Here is a 23,070-nt window from a genome sequence, read left to right as displayed (position 1 = left end):
AGGTGCCCATCAAGCTCGCAGCATCGCACGCTGAATGGCGATCTTTGACATATAATTTTTATTGTAATTTATATACATAGAATAGGTAAAAAAACCGGCCAAATGCGAGTCTGACTCGTGCACGTAGGATTCCGTACTCGGCGGAGTATTTTTTTTTTCAACATTTTGCACGAGAAATCAAAAATTATTATGCATGAAAATAAATGAAAATCTGTTTTAGAATGTACAGGCGCTTTCATATGATACCCACTTGGTATAGTTATCTTGCTTTCAAAATTGAAAATACTAATTATTTGTTCATGAACACATTGGTTTTCGTTTTTTTCCTTTACTTGTACTGTAAGACCTGCCTACCTGCCACGGGAAGTAGGCACTTTATAGGTTTTCTTGACAGACACGACAGACGGACAGACGGTCGGACGGACAGACAGATAGACGGACAGATAGACAGACAATAAAGTGATCCTATAAGAGTTCCGTTTTTCCTTTCGAGGTACGGAACCCTAAAAATCTAAATTAAAATAGTAACTTCTACGAGTATTTCTGTACCTATATTTTGTACCGAACAGTTAAATCGATGATGCCGACTGTGAATCGTTCAGCGTCCTGCGGTTAGCCAAGTTATTAAATATTTAAAATGGCATTCAGCTCGTCCACATTTAATCTTTTGAAAAGGTGTTTTGTCCGTTTGTCGGATATTCCCGTGGCTCGGTGTGAACGGAGTTTAACCTAATTTCGCCGCCATTTTATGAAAGGCCCCTATAGTGGTTTAGGTCACTATCTGCGTTAAAAGTAGAACAAGGTGGAAAGTAGCGTCGATACTCAACTCAACGTGAGACTTGCGAGAAACTTCTTGAAGAACGAACGAACTATACCTTTACAAGTTGAAATAGAAGTTTGCACTTCCAAGATTCAAGTGATTTATGTGGTTTAGAATGCGAGATCTCTACCCACAGATAGGTATATTCCTTCTACATCAAATAGGTACATCAATGTACTCTTTGGAATAGCATTACACTATATCTTTCGCAACGCGCATAATATGTATCTAACTGTGCGTAATGTAATACGTAGGTATGTATAGGTAGTCCAATTCGTAAAGATGAATGTCTAATATGAATTTGCCAGTCAAGTATTAATTGGAAAACATTTCTTCAATCTCAGCGACAACCGAGAAAGTAACTATTAGTATTTTATATATTTTATCTATTGCGCTTCTGAAAAAATATTTTTAAATTTAACTTGACTGTTTATAGTTATACAATTTATTATATTGATGTATGTAGACAAGTACCTATATATAATTTAAAAATATTTTATTACCTAATTGAAACTGAAATTATCAAAAACGTGGTCGTTTATACGTTTTCATAAGATAATAGACAGAATATAAAGCAAACTAGAATATACAGTGTTATCTCTAAAAGCTCTGCATAATATATTATGTAAGTTATAATAAATGTTTGTGGAGGAAAGTTTGCCGGCCGTGGCGTTAGATCAAAGGTAAAATACTCGTATCTACTACCTTCTCGTGTGTATGTAACGGTCGCTCTAACTTGGCTTTACTAAATAGGTATACCCATTATGTGGAATATCTTATGAATAGTTGTCATCTCGTGTTTGAACTTCACTAATTGCGACTATATAGCTTTAATAAGCCTTTCATTACTTACTTTGAAAAAAGCAATATCCATAGTTGAAAGATATTCCTTTTTCTTTTTCAAAGTACTGCAAATACAGATAGCTGACTTTATGTGTGTATGTGTGTGTGTGTGTTTTTTTTCAAGAATAACAAAAAAATATAAGGAAAATATCTACTCAAGTAAATCCGTTAAATAATAATAATCTTTCCATCTTAATCAGGCATAAAACTTAAGTTAGAAATAATTAGTGGAATTTGAACCTAAGACCTTTCAGTCCACACCTCTTAAACTATTTCAATAGTTCTACGGGACACTTGTTTTAATTTTATTGAAATTTACTGAAGAAGTGCAATATTTATACTAAATTATCATAAGATTCGTTAGATCAACGCTATAAAATACAAATTGTATAAGTCTGAGTTGCAAACAAAACTCAGAAATTGAAATTAGAAATCTAACTAAGCTGTCTTATATCAAACACTAGCTGATACTTCATCCGGATTGATTTAGGTAGGTTTTTAAAAATCGCGTGGACACTTTGATTTTCCGGATTAAACAGTAGCCTATGTGCTATCTAGGTTTTTCTTTGACTATACCTAATAATATCCATAAGAAAAATCACGTCGATCCATTCAAGCTTTGATACTTATGCAATGATATTGTACAATGTTAGATACCTAAATCGGTTGAATCAAATGCGGCAGGCTATACAGAAACCACAATGCCTGATATCTTAGTTGACCGCATAGGTAGATTCCATAGTTCATAATGTAATTAAATTGGCATGAACCACAACTAAAGTAAATAAATACATTTTTATCGTTGCTATCAGGCAAGGCGGGACGACCAACCCTTTTCTGCACAGATTTTTTGCGGCTAAATGGACTTCTCTTGTGAATGGTACGGTATAAATGTGTCAGGGAGTGGAAAGTTTTGTCCAGGGTAGAAGCTGCGGGACGCGACGGGTCCACGGATCATGACTAAGCGTATTCGTTTTTTATTTGGCTTTTCTATTAGGTAACAACGTGAAAGTGCGTTGGCTCATAATGTTTGGTCAAAATTCATAATAATATGTGAACTGAAAAATACGTATGGTAGGTATTATAGGTAATAACTACCTATATAAGATGGTAGGTACCTAAGTTTAGATGGTTATACTTGTCGCAATCATTGACATATTTCTTAAGTATCATAATATGATAAATTTTTACCGAACAAATCTAGATCGGCAAGTATGACCTAGCTTAGTGAAACATTGCGGCATTTCCAATGTCTAACAATAGGTAGACCGTGGAGGTCGAAATGGGTTATGCAACGATATTATATAATGTAGACTGAGCGAAACATTTACGCTAAAGGCTCATCCACACTGAGGCATAAGTCACTAGAAAAATGTCACATATCACACTATACAGTACGCACACATGTCTACTACTATAATTTAAAGATTCAAATAGTATAATCATTATGGAAAATCCTTTAGTATACCTTCCTATTCCGGCCATACATACCATGGAACTAAATGTAACCCACCAAAAGATTTTAAATCACTGATTTAAATATAACTGGAAGGGCCACCATAATCTTTTATGAATTTATAAAATTCTGATAAAGCAATAAAAACTAATAATATCCTAATAACTTGATTTTAAATAGATTTCTTTTCTTTCGAAGGTCTCATGTAGCATAATGCATGAAAATATCCTCCAGCATAAGTGTTAAATGACAATATTTTTTTGATTTGTAGTGGGGAAATGAAAAGTGCCAATAAAAATAATTACGTTACGATATATTATGAGAGAAGGTCGATCCAAAAATCAATCGTACGGATATGAGCGTTCTGGACGCTAATTTAAGGCATGGATAAAAACAGTTGCTTAACGTTCGATAGAGAGCGCTCTGTCTCGTTTTAACTGAAACTTTAGCCTAAGTAAAGTCAAAGCACCACTCTATACTAGATCTCAACCTGAAAAGTCTCAGTAATCAGCCGTTAGGACCAGAACACACGACGCAACTCAAAAACGATGGAAACTGCAACTCGAGTTATTTTCAATTTCATGCCTATACTGTCTCATATAAAACCGCAACTAGTTGGAGACGGGTTTGAAACGCATCACTGATTAGTTCCATTGAAACCATCTTGCGGTATTTACGTAAATCTAAATTTATCAACAACGCGCTTTTGTAAGATGAATGAACAACATACCATTAATTATATCTTTGAGGTTCAGAAATATCCGTGTCTGTATTTAAATACAAATTTAATTAGCTATTCTTGAAAGCCAGAAACATAAAACATGAGGAAATTGTTTTTACCATTTTTATTAACCCCCGACCCAAAAAGAGGGGTGTTATAAGTTTGACGTGTGTATCTGTGTATCTGTGTATCTGTCTGTGGCATCGTAGCGCCTAAACGAATGAACCGATTTTAATTTAGTTTTTTTTGTTTGAAAGGTGGCTTGATCGAGAGTGTTCTTAGCTATAATCCAAAAAAATTGGTTCAGCCGTTTAAGAGTTATCAGCTCTTTTCTAGTTTTCTTGTAGAAAAGAAGGTTACATAACCGTTAGGTTCATAATATTATGACAATTGACAAATGTCAAGCTGTCGAGATGGACGTTGCCTAAATACATAATTATTTATTTGAAAATAATGTTTTGGAAAACTCAGATACTTTAGATCGTAGGCGCGGAATAGTCCAAGAAAATCAGTTCAGCGTTTGAAAGTTATCAGGTATTTTCGGTCTTTTCTAGTTACTGTAACCTTCACTTGTCGGGGGTGTTATAAATTTTTAATTTACACTTGTTAAGTATATTAGGTACATCTAATGGTACAGTAATTATTTCAATTTATTTAATAATAATAATTATTTTAAAACTCGACTTTTCAAACACGTGTGCTTTCAAGAAAACTAAACTTTTCTGAGAGTTTCATTACAGCATGATTGCCCGTGTGCGGCTCACGTTTTAAACTAGTATCTGAAACGTGTTTCGTTGCAGTTGCGTTGCGTCGTCTGTTTTCGGCCTTAGTATGAAGTAATGTTTAATATGATTTCTCTCAAAGCTTGTGTACCCAAGTAGTTGTATGTAATCAAGGAAGTGATCGATACGGTTAATAATAAATATTAAATATGTTTGCGTTATGAAAGTTTGATGTTTAGATTCACGATGAAATAGCTATCGTTCGAACAACATCCAATCATGGCCCATAAGGAGGGCGGGTACTAGAGAGCGGGTTAAATTAACTGCCTTAATTGAATTTCGCTTCCTTGTCGGCCAATGTGTCCCCGAGGGTAACGATCGCCCCGTAATGCAATAGTCACTTCATAAAATAACCTTTTTAATAGCATAATAGTAAAAATTTTAATAGATGATTGTAAAATAAAAGCGTTGAGTTAAATATCGTTATTATTTCATTCGCTTCTCGATTCTCACGCTCTGTGTAATAGTTCTCAATGCTAAGGGTTGTGTCCTTTCCATTCCATTAATCATCCACCATTGCGTCTATGGTTTTATATGGATAATAATCTGTATGCGCTTTCAGATGTTTTATTTATGCACTTCACGAATATAATATTAGTATATTTGATAATACTTCCTATATCAAACATCCTTGTTTTAACTCGCGTAATATCATATTAGGATTAATAAAATGTATATTTACGATAGGGCGTAAGGTCGTAGGTATTTTTTTACCACCAACCACCAGGTAAAAACCACAAATTCACAGTTTCGGATTTTTTCCTTTACTTGTTCTATAAGACCTACCTACCTACCAAGTTCTATGATTCTAGGTCAACGGGAAATACCCTATAGGTTTTCTTGACAGACACGACGGACGGACGGAGGGACGGACGGATAGACAGACAGGCAGACGGACAACAAAGTGATCTTATAAGGGTAAAAATCCGGTAGTGCAGTAAAACAATAAACCTTTCCTGTATTCAACCTTAGATTTTATAATATGGCAATTAAAGTATTCGTATATATTTTATGTCGTTGGAGTCGAATTAAAAAAAAACTGTATACAAATTAAAATTCACTTGACCCATCTTTCTACAGAAGTAGACACGGTGAAGCCGCTCATTAGAATATGAAGTATTTTGGCGCAACGCGGAATAACCTCATCTCCATGGATGAAATGAAATTTAAATTTCCGAGTACAGTTTAATTTATATAATGACTAGCTCAATAGGGAGCCGTTTCCTTAGTGCGGTCCTATAATTGGCAGTCCTTCTACTTATAATATACAAGCTGATGCCCGCGACTTGGTTCTCCACGGGAACGAGTAGGTTTTTAAAAATCCCATGGGAACTCATTGATTTTCCAGGATAAAAAGTAGCCCATGTGTTAGATAGTAGTAGATAAAGTGTGCCTATGGGTGATAGATTATACCCTGGATCATCAAATAGGCTACTTTTCATCCCGGAAAATCAATGAGGTCCCACAGGGTTAAAAAACCTGTATACACGCGAACGAAGTCGTGGGCATCAGCTAGTATAAATAATTGGCACAGCTAGTGAATTTGTACACCACTCTGATTAAAACCATTTTGTAGAACATTTTTGTTCTAGTAATGCATAACTAACTCTCTCTCTGTGTGGTCTCTGTCCGCCATTTTTCTCCCACGCTCGGATACTTCACGGGATACTTAAAGCGAACTTTATTAGGTGACTGTTTTGCAGTAAAAAGGTTTACTGCCATTGTACTAGGCCTATGTGGGGTGCCATTTAATTTCCAATTTCCCATTATTATTATACGGTTGACCTAAAGTTTCTGCTATTAATTAGAAATTCGTTATAAATTCGACCCGAGCTTAAAAATAAAGAGAATGGAGGTAATACATTACTTTTTTAAATGCATTTTTGGTTAAAGTGCTAAAAGAAGACGGGGTACAAATGGCTTCATTAAATTTCTTATTCACCTTAAGTGTATGTAACAATGAGTAAAAACCGACCAGTACCGTAGGTACCTAGATAAGTTTACTTTAAAGTAAATTTTTTTTTAAATTTTGCATATATTACATAATTATTATTATACGTTGATTGTACTGCGACATACACCTGACGCAATTGTTAACAACAAGTGTTCAAAGTTTCAATCCAATCGGAATGAACGACACATATATCTACGCAGTAATTTTTATATTAATAAATAATTGGTTTAATATTTTTCATCTTTGGTACATTTTAGCAAGTGAAGTAATAGAATATGCTCCAAAAAACCGGAAAAATATTATATCTCATTACATTTGATAGCACAACAAAAGCGACATCGGGTACAATCCAAAATTCAATAACAACGCTCGCGGGGCGGGGTGTGGGCGCCTTTGCCGAATAACAATAATTTGGCAGCCAGCATCCGCGGAATTCCGGACGTATTCGTTCCATTTTTAAATTTGACAGGTCTGCGACGCCATGTTCGTCCCAATAATGAGCCTCCAAATAACTGCTTCTTTTAGGCAATAATGTACCTAAAGGTACCTAAATGTCCAACAATGGATTAACAAAGGCTAAGAAAGAAGAAGAAGAAGTACCTAAGTCATGATTTAAAATATTACCTGATGAATGTGAACACAAGATATTTCAAACTTAATATAAAAATGCCCGCGCATGAGAGTTACTTACATTTTTATAACAGTGAGATTTGAAAGGGCCATAAATTTAAATTATGTAGGTGTCGTAGTACCTTTACCTTAGGTTCCTACGATTTAGTTAGTTCTATGACATATCTATGGTTCTATGGATGACATTACAGACGACCGGACTAAATAGGTACTCCGAAATATCCAATTTTTGTTAAGGTTTTTTAGCAGTTTTGTCGAAACCACCTCTAGCTTTTAGCATTAAGGTGCCCACGCACCACAACTGCACTGCAGCGGAACTGCGCGTCGCGTCAGCGCCCCGTACGATATTCTCTCCAGCCGCGACGCGCGTACGTCACTGCCGCGCGGCGCGGCAGTTCCGCTGCAGTGCAGTTGTGGTGCGTGGGCACCTTTATGGTAGCTATACCCAGCCTCGGTAACGGACCGCCATTTTTTGAACCATGTTCGTAGGTGTTAAAACCGTAAACCCCGCACCAATATCTAGCTAGTCTATGTCGCTACACGTATGTGTCACGCACACATGCGTACGAATTTGTCTTCACCTTTTTAAATACAAATGTATGAGCTATGTCTAAATCCGTGGTCTTACCTACTTCGTTGATCATACCTACGTATAAATCGTTGCCAGTTAAGCACTTCAGAATAGTCATGATGATACGATTCGGGTTGTTGTAATTTTGGCAAATACTCGTAATATGCGCGATATACTCGTGCCGATGTTTATCTGCCCTCATGAAAGCATTAAATTACGAGCCTGCTCGGCGCTGATATTATACTAGTGCTCTATTTGTTGAAATACCGTCCCGAATTACTATTGTTATACCGGGTCATTGAACCCCAAATTGAACATGTAATTAAGGCACAGACTAATGTATATTGGGTTAATATTTGTCGGCTATGAAATCAATTTCTTTGGCTATAAATCTATTAATATTGGGGTGAAAATGGGGTGGGTCCATTGAGTCAGTTTCGTTAAGTTAAAATTGCGTATCACCATCGTTTTATTATTCATTAATTTTAAGCTTTTATTTGGTAGCTACCTAAGTGTGGAATGAAAGGGCTTTTTTATTTATTATCTATTCATCGCAGTAGTTATCTAGCACATAAAAAAGTTCTGGCCATAACGGTTAAATAAGCGGTCGTCATTCCTCAGTACGCGGAACACAAAACTTTGATTTCAGAACACTAGTCGCCTAAAATATGTTCTAGTTTCATATAATTACCTAATAAACTAAGGAAGGAATGCCTACCTAATAAGAACCTTTACCTACGACAGTTTTATTTTAGTATTGGCAGTGTATGGTAGAAAAACATAATTACAAAAATAAAATCAATGTGCAGTCTTTCTAATGACTTCTTCTTTCTAACAGAAATACCATGAATACAACGTGGAAGTGGTTCGCAAAGACGGGCTGCTACTTGTCCGCGAACTGGCCGCCGAAGTCAAAAACCATATGGATTTCAAGATCAACGCTGTTATGGTAAGTTCGATAGATTTCTAAATCTGCCTGTTCTACCTTATGTGTTTAAGCTGACAGACTGTGTTTAAGTGTATATAATACTGTTGTAACGCGAAACAACGCATTCGGCGTCATATTTTTAATGTAAAGACTATTCTGTCCAGGCACTCTGGCGCGCACCATGGCCGATAGAGTCGATCGACAGTGTTGCGTTACAACATTACATTTAAGTAATATATTTCCATTGCTCCACATAAACTCATATAAACCATATTAGCAATCGCTCAAGTGCGCTTTGCTCCATACAAACTAATATTTGCCGCGTGCGTTGCGTCGCGCAGCGCAGAGCAAGTGCGTTTGGGCCTTTAACCTTTGTATCTTTATCTATTTGCCTGAATTAATCTTCGTCACCGCTGAACCAATTATGACAGGAAGCACAGGCACAGGCAGGTAGATAACGGGCTTCTCAATGAGTAATCATGGACCACGGCCCAGGTATTTGTTATTCCCGAAACTTATACCCACTAGAAAATAGTTATTCCCCGCGGATAAAAATGGAATCGCAATTTCGCAAGTCATAACTGCTAGTAGGAAACTAGGACTATGAATACGTAGATGTGGCTAGGTGAATAATCATGAATGTTTTTTGTTGCATCACGATCGCTTTTCTTTAGGTCTTCAGCACTTCAGTCTTCACTAATCGAATTACTCTAATGCTAATAAGTATCGTTTAACAGAAGCCTTATAAAGTCTTATTTTGCAATTCCAAGCCGTAGCTATCTAACTACTGAAGTTTATTAAGTAGTACATGTAACGATTATTATCTCTTGCAAAATTTCACGACTAATAAAAATAAAACTCAAATAGAAATAGTATGTAAACAAACATGTTTAGGACTACATCGATTCTTTGTTATAGATAAATGTACTTACTACATTTTTATTTTACAGATTGCTAATTATATTTATTTTTTAGGGTTCCGTACCTCATTAGGAAAAACGGAACCCCTTATAGGATCACTTTGGTGTCTATCTGTCTATGTGTCCGTCCGTCCGTCCGTCCATCCGTCCGTCGTGTCTGTCAAGAAAACCTATAGGGTATTTCCCGTTGACCTAGAATTATGAGGTAGGTAGGTAGGTATTATAGCACAAGTAAAGGAATAAATCTGAAAACCGTGAAATTGTGGTTACATCATTAAAAAAAATTAAAATGTGTTTAAATTTTCAAAATAAGGTAAGTGGGGTATCATATGAAAGGGCTTTAACTGTACACTCTAAACAGATTTTTATTTATTTTTATGCATAATAGTTTTTGATTTATCGTGCAAAATGTCGGTACGGAACCCTCAGTGCGCGAGTCTGACTCGCACTTGGCTGGTTTTATTTCTTTTAATTGAAAAATAGTACAATTTATGTAAGGAATAAAATGCATTCTTCGCTCTGTATCCGCTGGGGAGTCTTTGTTTTTTTTAATGAAACAAATTGTATTGCTCGTAAAAGCTACCGTTAGACAATTGTTATCTTTACAATGAGTTTCCGATTCCCTTCTAACAGACTTCAAAAAGGAGGAGGTTCTGTATTTGACGCGCATTTTTGTTGCATGCACACTCACAGTGCACACCTAGATGCCTGCTAGCTAGCCTGCTGCGTGACCATTAAGATGAATCCTGTAACGATAATTCTCTAGGACAGGCGTCGACAGTATAATCATATTCCAGTAGAGCTGCCTCTGGAAACCTATTCTAGGTCTCTGCACCCCTATTCACCCCAACAGTACCCCTATTGTAAGCCCGCACCCCTGATATTGGAATTCTTCTGAATCTCGAACTAATCCGACTGCGGCCGTTTTCCTCTTGAACTTTCAATTTGATGCAAAGTTGACGATTTTGCACAAACTCCTCGCGTAGTTTACCTTCCCCGATATTTACCTTGATCCTTTCCATTGCAATGTTTTATCTTTACCGATTGAAAAATGAAGCATTTCTCTACGTTTTCAATATAATGGTCTTCTTTGTGTTATGATTTTACTTGCCACTTTGTACTAAAGAATCCCTAGTTTCTACTTCCAATCTTTATTGTCTAGACCTTTCTTCTAAAACTACTAGCCAAAACTGTCATAGTAGCCTATTTTAAAACGTTCATATGAGACTCTAGCTTATTCAAAAGTTCAACAAAAACCATTTTCATAACAATGATGTTCACTCAAACAGCAAATGCTTAAAAACGTCTCAGACTCCTAAAAGTTCGTTAAGAACGTACTTAAGTGTTCTGGTAAAACATTTAATACTCTACGGAAAACAGATTTGAGAGAGAGCGGCAATCAATGTTTGTGGAAAAGTGACGGTGTCATGGCGAAAATACTTCTTTTGCCCTAGAAAGTTCTTTAGCAGTTAGGTACGATATTTAGCAGAGCTACTTTTTAGGAAGACGAGCTTGAATCTTTAATATTTTGGCTGTAAACATCCATCGTTGAGCTATTAAGGCGTAATTATACGAACCGCGCAACCCCCTGAACGCTATTTGCGGTTTTTGTTTCCAGCTCCGCCATCGCCATTCTGTAAAAGTTCCTTTTTTGTCAATTCGCCCCCTCCTAACTTAATGAAGGCCTACAGCATTCAATTAACCGAAGAGATTGGAATGTTTCGTGATTTGTACCCTGGGACGAATTCCCATCGGCGCAGTGTGCGTATATTTTTAATACAAACAAAAGGGACCAGTACCGACTGACTCCGTTCTGATTTTATAATTGTTTTATGAACTGGGGTTTTATGACATAAATAGGGAAATGATGCGCGAATGGTACGGATAGTCGAAAAAAGCTTTTGCACACAATGCTATTATTTCAAAGGTGCAATAAAATGACAGCTGATAAGTGTGCAAGAGCCGTTGTTTTAATTATTATTAGAATGATGAATATAATTTATTAAGAATATATAAATCTCACCACCGCGTCGTAGAGGTCATGCTACGTGTACCTGCTACGAAATATTACCAATCAGCCCATTCAAAAACTCCGTTTTTACCATTTACAACACAGTAAAAATAGTTTTAGCTCGCCGTGTCACGCAAGAATGGAGCCACGCTATTTTAAATTTTACAACTTTGTTGCCTTGCTCATACAAACATTGAAAAAATATTATATCCGGTGCGCTATTCGGAAAATAAATCTTATTCTACTTTAAATAATATCCAGCAAGTTTAAAGTTACATTCTCATTTAAGTTTAGATAGCTATAATCATTAAACTAAAGCTTAGGTTACATTATGCTGCGTCTACGGTTGGCGAAACGAACACGAGCGGAGAATGTAATGAATAAAATTCTCATTGCGTAGAAGCCTCGAACAAGCACGCGTAGAGCACGCATTGTTCAATGAACACAAAGGAACGAACGTTCGACGGAGGTTCGACGACAATGTTGTTGTAGAATCGTTGTATGTCCACACTTGACGCCGCAAGCAAAAAAGATTCCGCTCATGTTCAGTTGGTCAACCGTAGATGCAGCTTTACAGCCTCAAAGCACATTGCAACCGATAACTAATTTTGGACAAAACTGCGTAGTTATACATATACACAGTAATCCTTCTGCAATTCAGGTCCAAAAGTCATTTGTGGGAATGGGTATAATCTTCTATAACAAAATTCCTCAGTCAATTTTGGACTTGCCTTTACACAGGTTCAAAAAATCTATTAAAAATATGCTCTTGAGAAAAGCATATTATACTATCGAAGATTATGTAAATGATAAAAAAGCGTGGATTTGAACTTCGATTCGCTCCAGCAATGCGCAGGACTTCAATTGCTTTTATACATGGCATAATATTGTATATCAAATCTTTGAAAAGAGCAACCGCCGAGTTTCTTGCTGGTTCTTCTCGGTAGGAAAGGCATTCCGAACCAGTGGTAGATGCTTTTGACGATTCGAAAGAACTTGTAAAAGTCTAATTGAATAAACATTTTGAATTTGAATTTGAATTTGAATCTACGCTCACACGAAAACAATTTAGAACACGAAATAAAAAGTCCTTCTAGAAAATGAACTACAATATCTGTCCGTTCCAGTTTGTAAAAGGAATCATATTAGTGGAATGGTGCCAGCGATTGCCGTGGATTCATTGTTGCGTGAATTTTGTGCACTCTGACGGCACTATTGTAATTCCACTGCCTGGGATTACAAATTCGGTATACATGTTTTTGGACGTCTATTCTCTTCAACACAAAACGGTAACAAAAAATAAAAAGTCAATTCATGGGATTAAACCCAAACTGTTTATTTTGTTAATTGTTTTATCAAAATGGTGAGATATATTACATAATACGTAGAAAGCTTCAAAGTCAGTATATGTTAGAAAGTCTGAAGTTATAACTAACCCCGTCGAGTGCAATTTGTGCATAACAAACAGACTTGCGGTGCGGTCGCGCGATATGTGTTGCGTTGCCTGTCAGCGTAGCCTAAGCGTAATGTAGATGTTTGGCTTGCGAGATTGCCTCTGCATGAGTAGACAATAATGGAGACAGCTTTGTGCACGCTAAAATGTTTGCTAATAAGATCGATTTTTTAATCACTAAAAACTTGTTGGGTTTATGTAACTCTAGAAGGCTCTGAATAAATATTTTTACTCACATGTGAAACAAATCAAACCATAATTAGATTTCTGCAGAAGTACTAAAGTTATTAGTACAGTTATTAATGCAGTCAAAGGTTAACTTGTATTTGAATACAAAAAATACTTATACATCACTTTGAATAAAATAACAATATTGTTGGTATATAAAGTATTTTTTAAATAAATACAAGTTAATAGATTCAAATATTCATAGATTCACAAGCTAAGACTTATACATTAATCTAACTTTTTATAATATATAATGTCAAACAAAACATTTTTTCAAAAAGTAGATACCTAAAGACATTCTGTCGCAGAATGTAATTGAAATCATATTAGTGGAATGGTGCCAACGATTGCCGTAGATTCACTGTTGCGTATATTTTGTGAATTCTACCGTTTTGCAACGAACAGTTGTCATTAGTGCCAATTCCGTTATACGCAAAACTGCTGTGAAATAAACATAACATAGGACATTAGCGGCCACCCGGCATGTGCTAGTATGCTAAAAAAAGAATGTGCCTAATGAATTGTTATAAATCGTCTAAAACCGTCTTCTCACTATTGCCTTTCTAATGAAACAGGTTCGGGGTACATCGGTTGGATGGTTTCAAAGTCTATAACGGACATGGGTAGAAATATAGTAATGATAAGACAAAAATACCTAAAACAGAAAAGCCTTGCAGAAATATTGTCTGTAGTTTTATTTTTGATTTATGGAATTAAGTTTAGTTATTTGTGTTGAGCCCCAGAGCATAATATGGATTGAATATAAATAAAACTAAAACAACAGTAGATAGATAATTTGATGCATATTAATACACAAAAAATAAGGATGTAAAGGTACATCTTATAAATACTCATACATATATCACATAATATCATAAAGGCGAAAGTTTGTGTGTATGTGTGTGTGTGTGTGTGTGTGTATGTTTGTTACTCTATGGCCTAAACTATAAGATAAAGGTGGAATGAATAGGATGGCCAAGGGTCAAGAGTTGTTAGAATAACGATCCTCGTTATGTTATTTGCAATGAGCATTTCACATTACTCGATGAAATATAAATTAAATGTATATTAAACTGGTGGATATACCTAAACGACATCAGTGTCCAAAAAATATCTGATATATCATAATATTTTAGATATCTAATTGTGTGGAAATGCTCTAAAATGCTAGTAATGTTTCTCTACAGTCTACACTAATATTATAAAGAGGTAAAGTTTGTAAGTTTAGATGTAGGGGATACTCTCCGGAACTACTGATCAGATTCTGAAAATTCTTTCAGTAAAAGATATCTACTTTATTCCGGAGTGCTATAGGCCACAAATTATAACACGAGGGTGAGGTCGTGGGCAAAAGCTAGTATATAATATTTTGTTTGATGTTTTTAGATGTTTAAGCTATTACAATATGTCCATGTCTTATAAAACTTGCTCGTTGTACATTTCGCGAAGACGCACTGCATCGCCAAATGCGTTCAAGCTCCAGTTTTTCAAGTAGGTACATTCAAGCAATGGGTACCATCTAGTGAACTATAAAAATCAATTCGACATCCTGTGACGACAACTATACGCAAATAAAATACTGTAATTTATGAAAGTACTGGAAAAAAATGCGTATCACAACAGGTTGTTGACCTCTGCCCTTTCGCTCGCGCCGTAGCATCACCGCCGCCCACGCGCTACGCTACGTAGCGTCGTAGGGCTTCCCTCGGTAACGTAGGCTTATTTGTATACTTTATATTTTATTATTGAGCAATACCAACCAAAATATGCCTAGTGCCGGGCTGACTGAATAATTTAGAGAAATGTAGTGTATGCTTGTAATTTTACACAGAAGGATTATGGAACCAATTTAGATAAATAAATAGTGTTTTTTATTTGTGACCTTGCAAACACAGTACATAGTACAAAATACAGAAACATACAGTCTTAAAGAAGTTTGTCTATGCATTACAATCTAGAAACCCACCAAAAATAATATGAAGTTTGGAGCATGCCTGCTATATCAAACTCTAAAATAAACAGACAACATAAAAGAATTTATCCTACCTATTCTTAAACTGATGAGATGCCTAAGATTTTTCTTAATATTTCTCAGTCATAAATTCCTAAAGACAAAATTTAATAAAGCCAAAAATATATTTCGGGATGTACAGGAAATAGCACCTCATTTTTAAAATCCAACTTTACGTTTTAAAGCAGCTGCATAAATTCTGCTCTTTCGTCTGCCCAAACATTTTTGCCTTTTGTAAATCTGACAAAAAACTTAAAAAGACTACGTATATTATGTACCTATTTAGATACGCTCTAAAAATTTATAAAAACCCGTTTTTCAAAAATATCAGCTGAAAATATTTGTTACTTGTAGAGTATCATACAGTAATGACACATTTCAGTAAGTAGATGCTACCATTTCAGGTAAATCTAGGTAGTTACTCAATCGAATAGAAGAATTGTACCGATTTTTATCTAAAGTTAGAGTAATAAAGTTTTTGAATCGCAAAAGTTTCGTTTCAATCAGTCTAGTCGTTTTTAGTGAAACGAAAAATAATGTTTATTTTTCAACAACATCTAAGCTTAAAATTATGAGTCTATTTTCTAAAAATAAAATCATATAATAATTATCCTAATCACAACCCCAGAACTATTAGATATCGGTTTTCTTCTTCTTTTGTTTTTAGCAGTGTAGGATTAGCACATTGTACTTACCAGTGTCACGTTAAATGGAAGAAGCCATTGTGTCTTATGTACAGTCTGAGATGCAAAACAATGCGCGTGAAAACCTCATTCAATACAATGCGTACTTAGTGCTGCAGGCGTCGCCTTCGGAATATTGAGTAAGTAGCCTGCGGGACTTGCACAAGGAGCGAGGGAGACAAAACACCGTCTCAAGACTGCGAATCAATAAAGTCCACTCGTATAAGTCGGGTGGTGCACTAGATATGGGTCACGGTGCACTCCCGCGGGATGGTATTTAACAGAGAGCTGTTATATACTAGAGGTGGGTAAGATCCGCAAAGCAGCCTGGTGAACAAGGGGACCAATCGCGCTATGCGCCATTTAGTAAATTGGTGCTGTGCCTGTTTTTATTCTGTCTGTCCCGCCCGAGAGGATGCTCGCGACTTCGTCCGCGTGGATTTAGGTTTTTAAAGATCCCGTGGGAACTCTTTGATTTTTCGGGATAAAAAGTAGCCTATGTCCGTTCCCGGGATATAAGCTAACCTTGTAGCAAATTTTGTCAGAATCGCTTAAACTGTTAGGTCGTTAAAAGGTAGCAGACAGACAGATACACTTTCGCATTTATAATATTAGTATGGATGGATTAGCTGATACCCACGACTTAAATATAACCATGCAAAAAATTACGTCAATTCATTCCTCAATACGACGTGATTGAAGGACAAACAAACAAACAGATTTTTGCGTTTATAATATGGCAAGTAGACTTTGAGCCATTGTAATAAGATTTTATAATTTTTAATAAAAGTTTTTACCTACCACTTGAAGGAAATTCTGATGTTTTTTCATGCGCATTAAAAAATCATTGTAACAAGAGAAAATGTGATTATTATGTGTGTATATTATGTCATTATCGTCATCTCACTCGTCGTACTTATAGACGTCCAATGATGGACATGATCGTACGTATTTGTATCGAAATTTATAAAAGGAAAAACTGAAAACTGACTGACTGATTGATCTATCTACGCACAGCTCATACTGCTGGACGGAGCAGGCTGAAATTTGGCATACAGATAGGCTATTATGATGTAGAAATCTACCAACAAATGATTTTTAAAAATTCAACCCCTAACGGGGTTAAACGCGGGTTTAATCTGTGTAGTCCATGCAGGCGAAGTTGCCGGCATGAGCTAGTAATAAAATAATAAGATGCGCTTTAACGCCCGATGCACGAAGCCTGCATCTCTATGGTCTATAACTCAGTGGTATTTAATAACCCGGCTCGCGACAGCTACACACCCATTACTGGATCTGTCCAATGTTTACACGAGGAATTCGAGCGCTCTGAACGGTTAAGTGTCTCGTCATAAGCTTCCGAATGGAATCCGATAGCTATTACCCACTGTATTGAAATTCAATGTAATTTTATACCGGAAAACGAATCATAAAATTTATAGACACGAGTACCTATAAACACCATCGTTCGATGGAAACTGTGCTTGTGAAGAATCGTACTTTTATTTCGTCTTATTGTCCAATGTAGCACAATATGTATTATCAAAATATTCATGATTTTTGCAAGCCTATGCGTCATTGTTTAGTTTAAAAAGTATGTAAATTAGTTCCTCAAGGTCCTTAGGTCACATGAAATCATAAATAGACAATATATATATGTATATTGTATAAGCAAAAAGTAGTAGGTAAGTACCTATACAAAATACCAACGTTCGAAATGAATATGGATTTTAGTTTAGTACATTGCAGTTCTCAATTCTGTGGTTCTACCAATTAGAATATCTGTCCATACCTATACCTAATACCTAAGCTTTGCATGCAGACATATTATCACCAACTTCTACAAACTAACTACGCAGAATATGTCATATATAATTGCAATTTCACAAATTGCATTTGTGACGTCATTGCACAGAATAAGCGTTTTAATTTTATTATATCAAATTAAGTTAATTAACTTGGACCTGGTAATTATTTGTTGTTGAACGTTACGAACGAACGGACACAAAATATTTACAAAATGCTTCAGAGATTACAATTGGTACCTATCGTATGTAAATTTTTTAAGACACTAAAGTGTATGTACTATAGTTCGATGTATCTTTAGGAAACTAGAATATAATGGTTATTTTAATATGTAAAATGTCGTTAAAGTAAAAATTATTTTGACAAAAAACAATCAGGTTAAGCCACTAAATAAGTCTTGATTAATTCATAAGTGAAACTTCTCAAGTGCATCACAAAAAATTCACAAATTATAAAAGAAAACAAAGATATCATATAGCTGCAAAGATTAATTGCAGCTTCAATATAAATCCGCGGTGGCCGGAAATCGAATTCGGGAACTGCTGACTACGACAACGACTAATCAAAGCGCGAAATGCTTAGCAGACAGGCACTTTGATCTACTTGACACTTGACTTTGATCTTTGCTCCAAACCTTACTTGAGATCTTCATTTTAAATTATTCGTTTGTGCCAAAGGAAGTCTTTGGTTCAACGCCTACGTCAACTTACGAAATATTAATGATACAATATAATAATAATATGATCATTATTATAAAAGCGCAACGTTATTTTCTTTACAAAAAAATAAGCCTTTGAAAGCTCTTTTTACCTCCAATGACACTACAGTTAGGAATATCAACTTTTGTAAGCTACAAATTAATATCCTGCTCATCGAAGTTCAGGCATTTTCAGGAAACTACCAAAATGCACTTTTCTATGAAAAACTAAAAGCTATGAACAGAATAAACGTCGTTTATGGTTGTCGCTCGCGTCCACAAACCGATGGTATAGGAATTACGTCACAGATTTCTTGTCGCCAGCAGATGGTGTTCGCAATTTGCTGATGGCGACATTAAGGTCGGGGAATGCACTACTTGCAGGGACCTCCCTCCTCCGCCCCCTGCGCCACCCAACTTCTTGCACCCTGCACCCAGTGGCATGCCTCAAGAATTTGGCGGTGCGCCTTGCAACGGAAATACCTACAAGTCGTATATCGCTACCCGAGGTTGCTTGCGCTCATAAAATGATGTCAAAGGATGCTTCATTGTTTTCCTTTTGGAGGTGAAATAGGGTTCAAAGTTCAAACATATGTATTATTCCTAAGCTTTACAACAAAAACTGCACAAAGATCTATATTAAAGTTACCTATCATAAATATTAGAGGCATGAACTCAGAATTTCGAAGAACAAACTGAGGTTACACATTGCATTAATTTTAATATGTAGGTACCTATTGGTACTGATATTGGCAACAGAGCAAATAAAGAGATTCTAAGTTCGATTTTCGGCTAATTTAACTATTCTATATTAACAGAACTTGCTCGCCCAGCATAGTATTTATGTCGTAATAAAATCATAGCCACCTTTTGGTACCTATATGATAATATTATATCATACGTACGCATTAGGGTGGGTAATTACCTGCCTGTATTCAGAGATTAGTGTACCTATATTGGAAACTAGGCTGCCTGTTTTATATATTTTACGCGTGCCGGTTGAATTGGCTAAAATTTCACGCACATTTGTCACGTTTGTTACCGATTTTGTCAATTAATTAATCTCATTTCAACGCATTCAAAATTAGCCATTATAAATTAGGGGTTTAAAAACAATAGGCAATTAGGTAAAGGTATTTATTATAAGGTGAACTTTTTATATAGACTAATTATAGATGCTATTAAATCTAGTTTATTCATCTTTATTCATTTTATCTTACGATCCAGAAAATTAAATTTAATTCGATGATGTTTTAGATTTCATTTGGTTCATTTTAGTCTTTAATTTAATTTAATTATTTTTATTTGTTTTTAACTTTACAAGTTCTGGATAGGTGTCATCCCTTAGTTTCCACGGGAAAAACTCGAAAGATACGTCAAGCTTCAGTCGCACCCAGGTATTACTTTCGAATTAAATTGATAATGGGAATAGATACGCAAGGCATCCATGTCTTGTAAACGACACCACTGGATGACCTCACTGGGCTGTGATTCTTTTCTCACTAGCCAGCGGTGCAGGTGTCGTTACTAAAAATAATTGTAAACGACATTCCAGTGGTGAGTGATGGTGTCGCTAACAAGACGTGTTTGCATTGTCTCAATAAAAAGTGTCAACCTTTCTATCCTAGGTGGCTCTTTCAAAATCAATGCTTTCTATTATAAATCGTCTTACGAATGTCACCGTATCAACACTTTGCTAGCAATGCCACTTAAGATCTCGTTCACACAGGCTGCGTAAGTGTTGCGTAAGCGAAGACGTAGCGCGTACCATTATGTTGTAATGTATGGAACTGTATGAAACATGGCATACCGCTTGCGTGGCGTGAACGTTCACGTAGATGCGTAATGCGTAGACGTAGTTACGTCTATGGGTTCACGCGCGTCACTACGCACGTGTCACGTGTACGTGCTGCATACGCAATTGGTGTGAATCGGCCATTATAGTTTAGACCATATCAACCATATCGTGTTATTAACAATATGAGTTTTAATTTGTCAACGTTGCTTGACATTTTTTGTCTCGTTAAATGAAGCATTGTTTGGATAGCGGGCGGGGAGACCGAGGTTGAGGGTGGCCTGTTTACATTATAGCTAAGCTATTATAATAATATGATTTATTGCTCAATCGGTGACTGCCGCCGACGCTGGCAATAGCTTCGTAATTTCACCTGAATTTTGTTCACGTACGCGCACTTACGTTAAGGAATTTAAAGCACGCTTTAGCGTGTAGAGCCTTTGATATGGATTACTTATATACGTCGTACATTTTGTTTATGATATATTAAATACAAACTTATTTGTGACGTTTATTATTCGTCTCAAGTTAACGAAACATGTATTAATAATGTACAAATTAAATATATTTAAAGATGGAAATGAAAAATATTAGCGGACAGATTAAAACCCCGAAAATTAAAATGCGAATTAAGATTTATGACAGGTAATATATACATATAGGCGGTTTTTGACTTGGCATATTATAACACTCCTTGTAATAAATCAGTGATATGAAGTATAATATCCTACCTCAATGTAATCAATAGATACTAACAAAACCAAAACCAGTTATTTTAAAAAAAGCGTTAGAACGCGTTCAAAATAATAGATGTAGTACATACGGACAGTAATAAGATAAAAATATGAATTTTAAAAGTAGCAGTGTTTCTCTTCTAGTAAAATTAGCAAGAAGTTTGAAGTAATTGAATGACTTGTAAGTATTTATACGAGGGCGCACCGAGGGCTCGTATAATAAAGACTCATTCACATCTATGTATATATATCTTTGTATGAAAATTATACAATGGATAGTTACATAAATATACAAAATTCTGGTCCTGCTTAGTATTCATTAATCTTAAGCCTATGTGGGTCCATTACAAGTATACGAAAAAATACAGCGGTAAAGAGTAAAGCAGTATTAGAGTAATTCAGATCGCGCGCATAAATCGATTGAGACCGTAGTCAAAGACTAACTTTTCACAAATTACAAAATGTTATCATCATCGGTGGTACAGCACTTTATGGGCCCGGGCCTATTTAATTTCTCCATCTATCGGTCTCTAACCTATGAATATAGTTTTGCCCTACCGATAGATCTCCGTACAATATCAGTTACAAAATGTACTTACCTATTGAATATTTTTGTTTGTACGGCTTCGGTAGTTTCTCAGTTCGATGTGGAACTACCTTTATGCAATATGTCTGCCGCGACGAGCGCGTGGTCCAATGCCAACGCCCTATAATCTCGTTATGTTGAAGTTCTTAAGATTCTCAAAGTTTTAAATTATCCTTAGTGACTATGTATCGTTAATTTTTTAATTATTTTTATAATATCACAAAAGGACCATCCGTGTCTTAAGATATAAAGTTCTTGAACGTTTGATTAGCTATAGCTATCAGTTAATTAGTTGTTGCCTGAACAATAGTTGTATTAATAACGAAAGTTTAGCAGTAAAAGTTATTTTATTAAATTAAATTGCTACAACGACGTACTGACATATCTTTACCGTAATATTAGTTCCAAAGGGCTAAAATTTAGCTAATGCCTGTGAACAAAGAATCATTTCGGAAGGTTTCGTAGATGTTTTGTAAAGAAACCTAAATTCATTGAAAATGTAGGAGTGCCTCATATTACCATATTTTTTCAGTTTGTTCCGAACATAAATTTGTAACCACATGTTGTTATGTAGGTAGGTACGCAAAAGAAATTTAAGGAACTGAACCTGTTTGACCATGAGCAACAGAAAAAGAATAATACATTCAATATCTCTAGAGTCAGCCAAATGGATCCAAGATCATACAAGAGCTATTCAATTTAACTTACATTAAAAAAATCATTAAATACTGAGTATAAATTGGATTCAGATAAGATTCAGTTTCTTTGATTTCTTTCCTTTTATAGATCATTCTTATTGAAATATTAATTAAAAATCGGATAAGGCCACCTAAAATAGGTATTTTTACGTAGCCATTAAGATTCGCGATGAAAGCCTCCGTATTCCTGAAACAATACCTAGTTCTCTGTAAATGCGGAATTCCTTTATTTTGTTTCAGCTACAGTTTCATTAAGTGCGAAATGTTGGTGTCGTTTTTTCTTGGCGACGCCCGCGGCAATCCCCCGATTTTTCAACTTTATTGTCAAGCCAAGTTCCAGCCGCTTTGGCTCGAGTCTTGTTCGCAACTTATTATGATACCGCCTATTCGTACTCCGGCACTGTGTAAATACTCATATAGCACATAAACGAGGGTATATCACCACTTTACTAAGCTTTTATTGAAATTGAATCTAAGAGCTGTTGGATTAAAGTTCTGTTACAGCGTTTCTTAGACCTAGGATTCGAATTGTGTTTGATGAAAAATAGGTACTCGTAGGTAAGTATTATTTTGAATTTACTAGCTTTTCACACACTCACTTATATATAGGTGAGTCGTCCAACTACTTACGTTTACGAAGAAGGGAAAATAAATCATCGCCCAAAAACTTTATCAAAGTAAGTTTTCATATTTATCTGACATCTATAAAAACGCTGGAAATATTACCACTTGGCATAATAAGA

At 35.7% G+C, this 23,070-nt stretch overlaps 1 protein-coding gene across 2 annotated transcripts in view; it reads left to right on the top strand.

Annotated features, from left to right (window-relative positions):
- LOC123877931 (voltage-dependent calcium channel subunit alpha-2/delta-3) overlaps window positions 1-23,070 on the top strand; it is a 73,196-nt gene that overhangs the window by 20,984 nt on the left and 29,142 nt on the right. For both annotated transcript variants that reach the window (XM_045924875.1, XM_045924869.1), the window contains exon 3: window positions 8,616-8,726. In XM_045924875.1, the coding sequence (XP_045780831.1) occupies window positions 8,616-8,726 (111 nt within the window). The remainder of the gene's footprint in view (window positions 1-8,615; window positions 8,727-23,070) is intronic.

Source organism: Maniola jurtina, chromosome 2 (genome assembly GCF_905333055.1).
Source record: "Maniola jurtina chromosome 2, ilManJurt1.1, whole genome shotgun sequence".
NCBI classification, from domain to species: domain Eukaryota; kingdom Metazoa; phylum Arthropoda; class Insecta; order Lepidoptera; family Nymphalidae; genus Maniola; species Maniola jurtina.
Note: the sequence above shows the minus strand (reverse complement) of the source record. Positions and strands in the feature narration are given on the sequence as shown.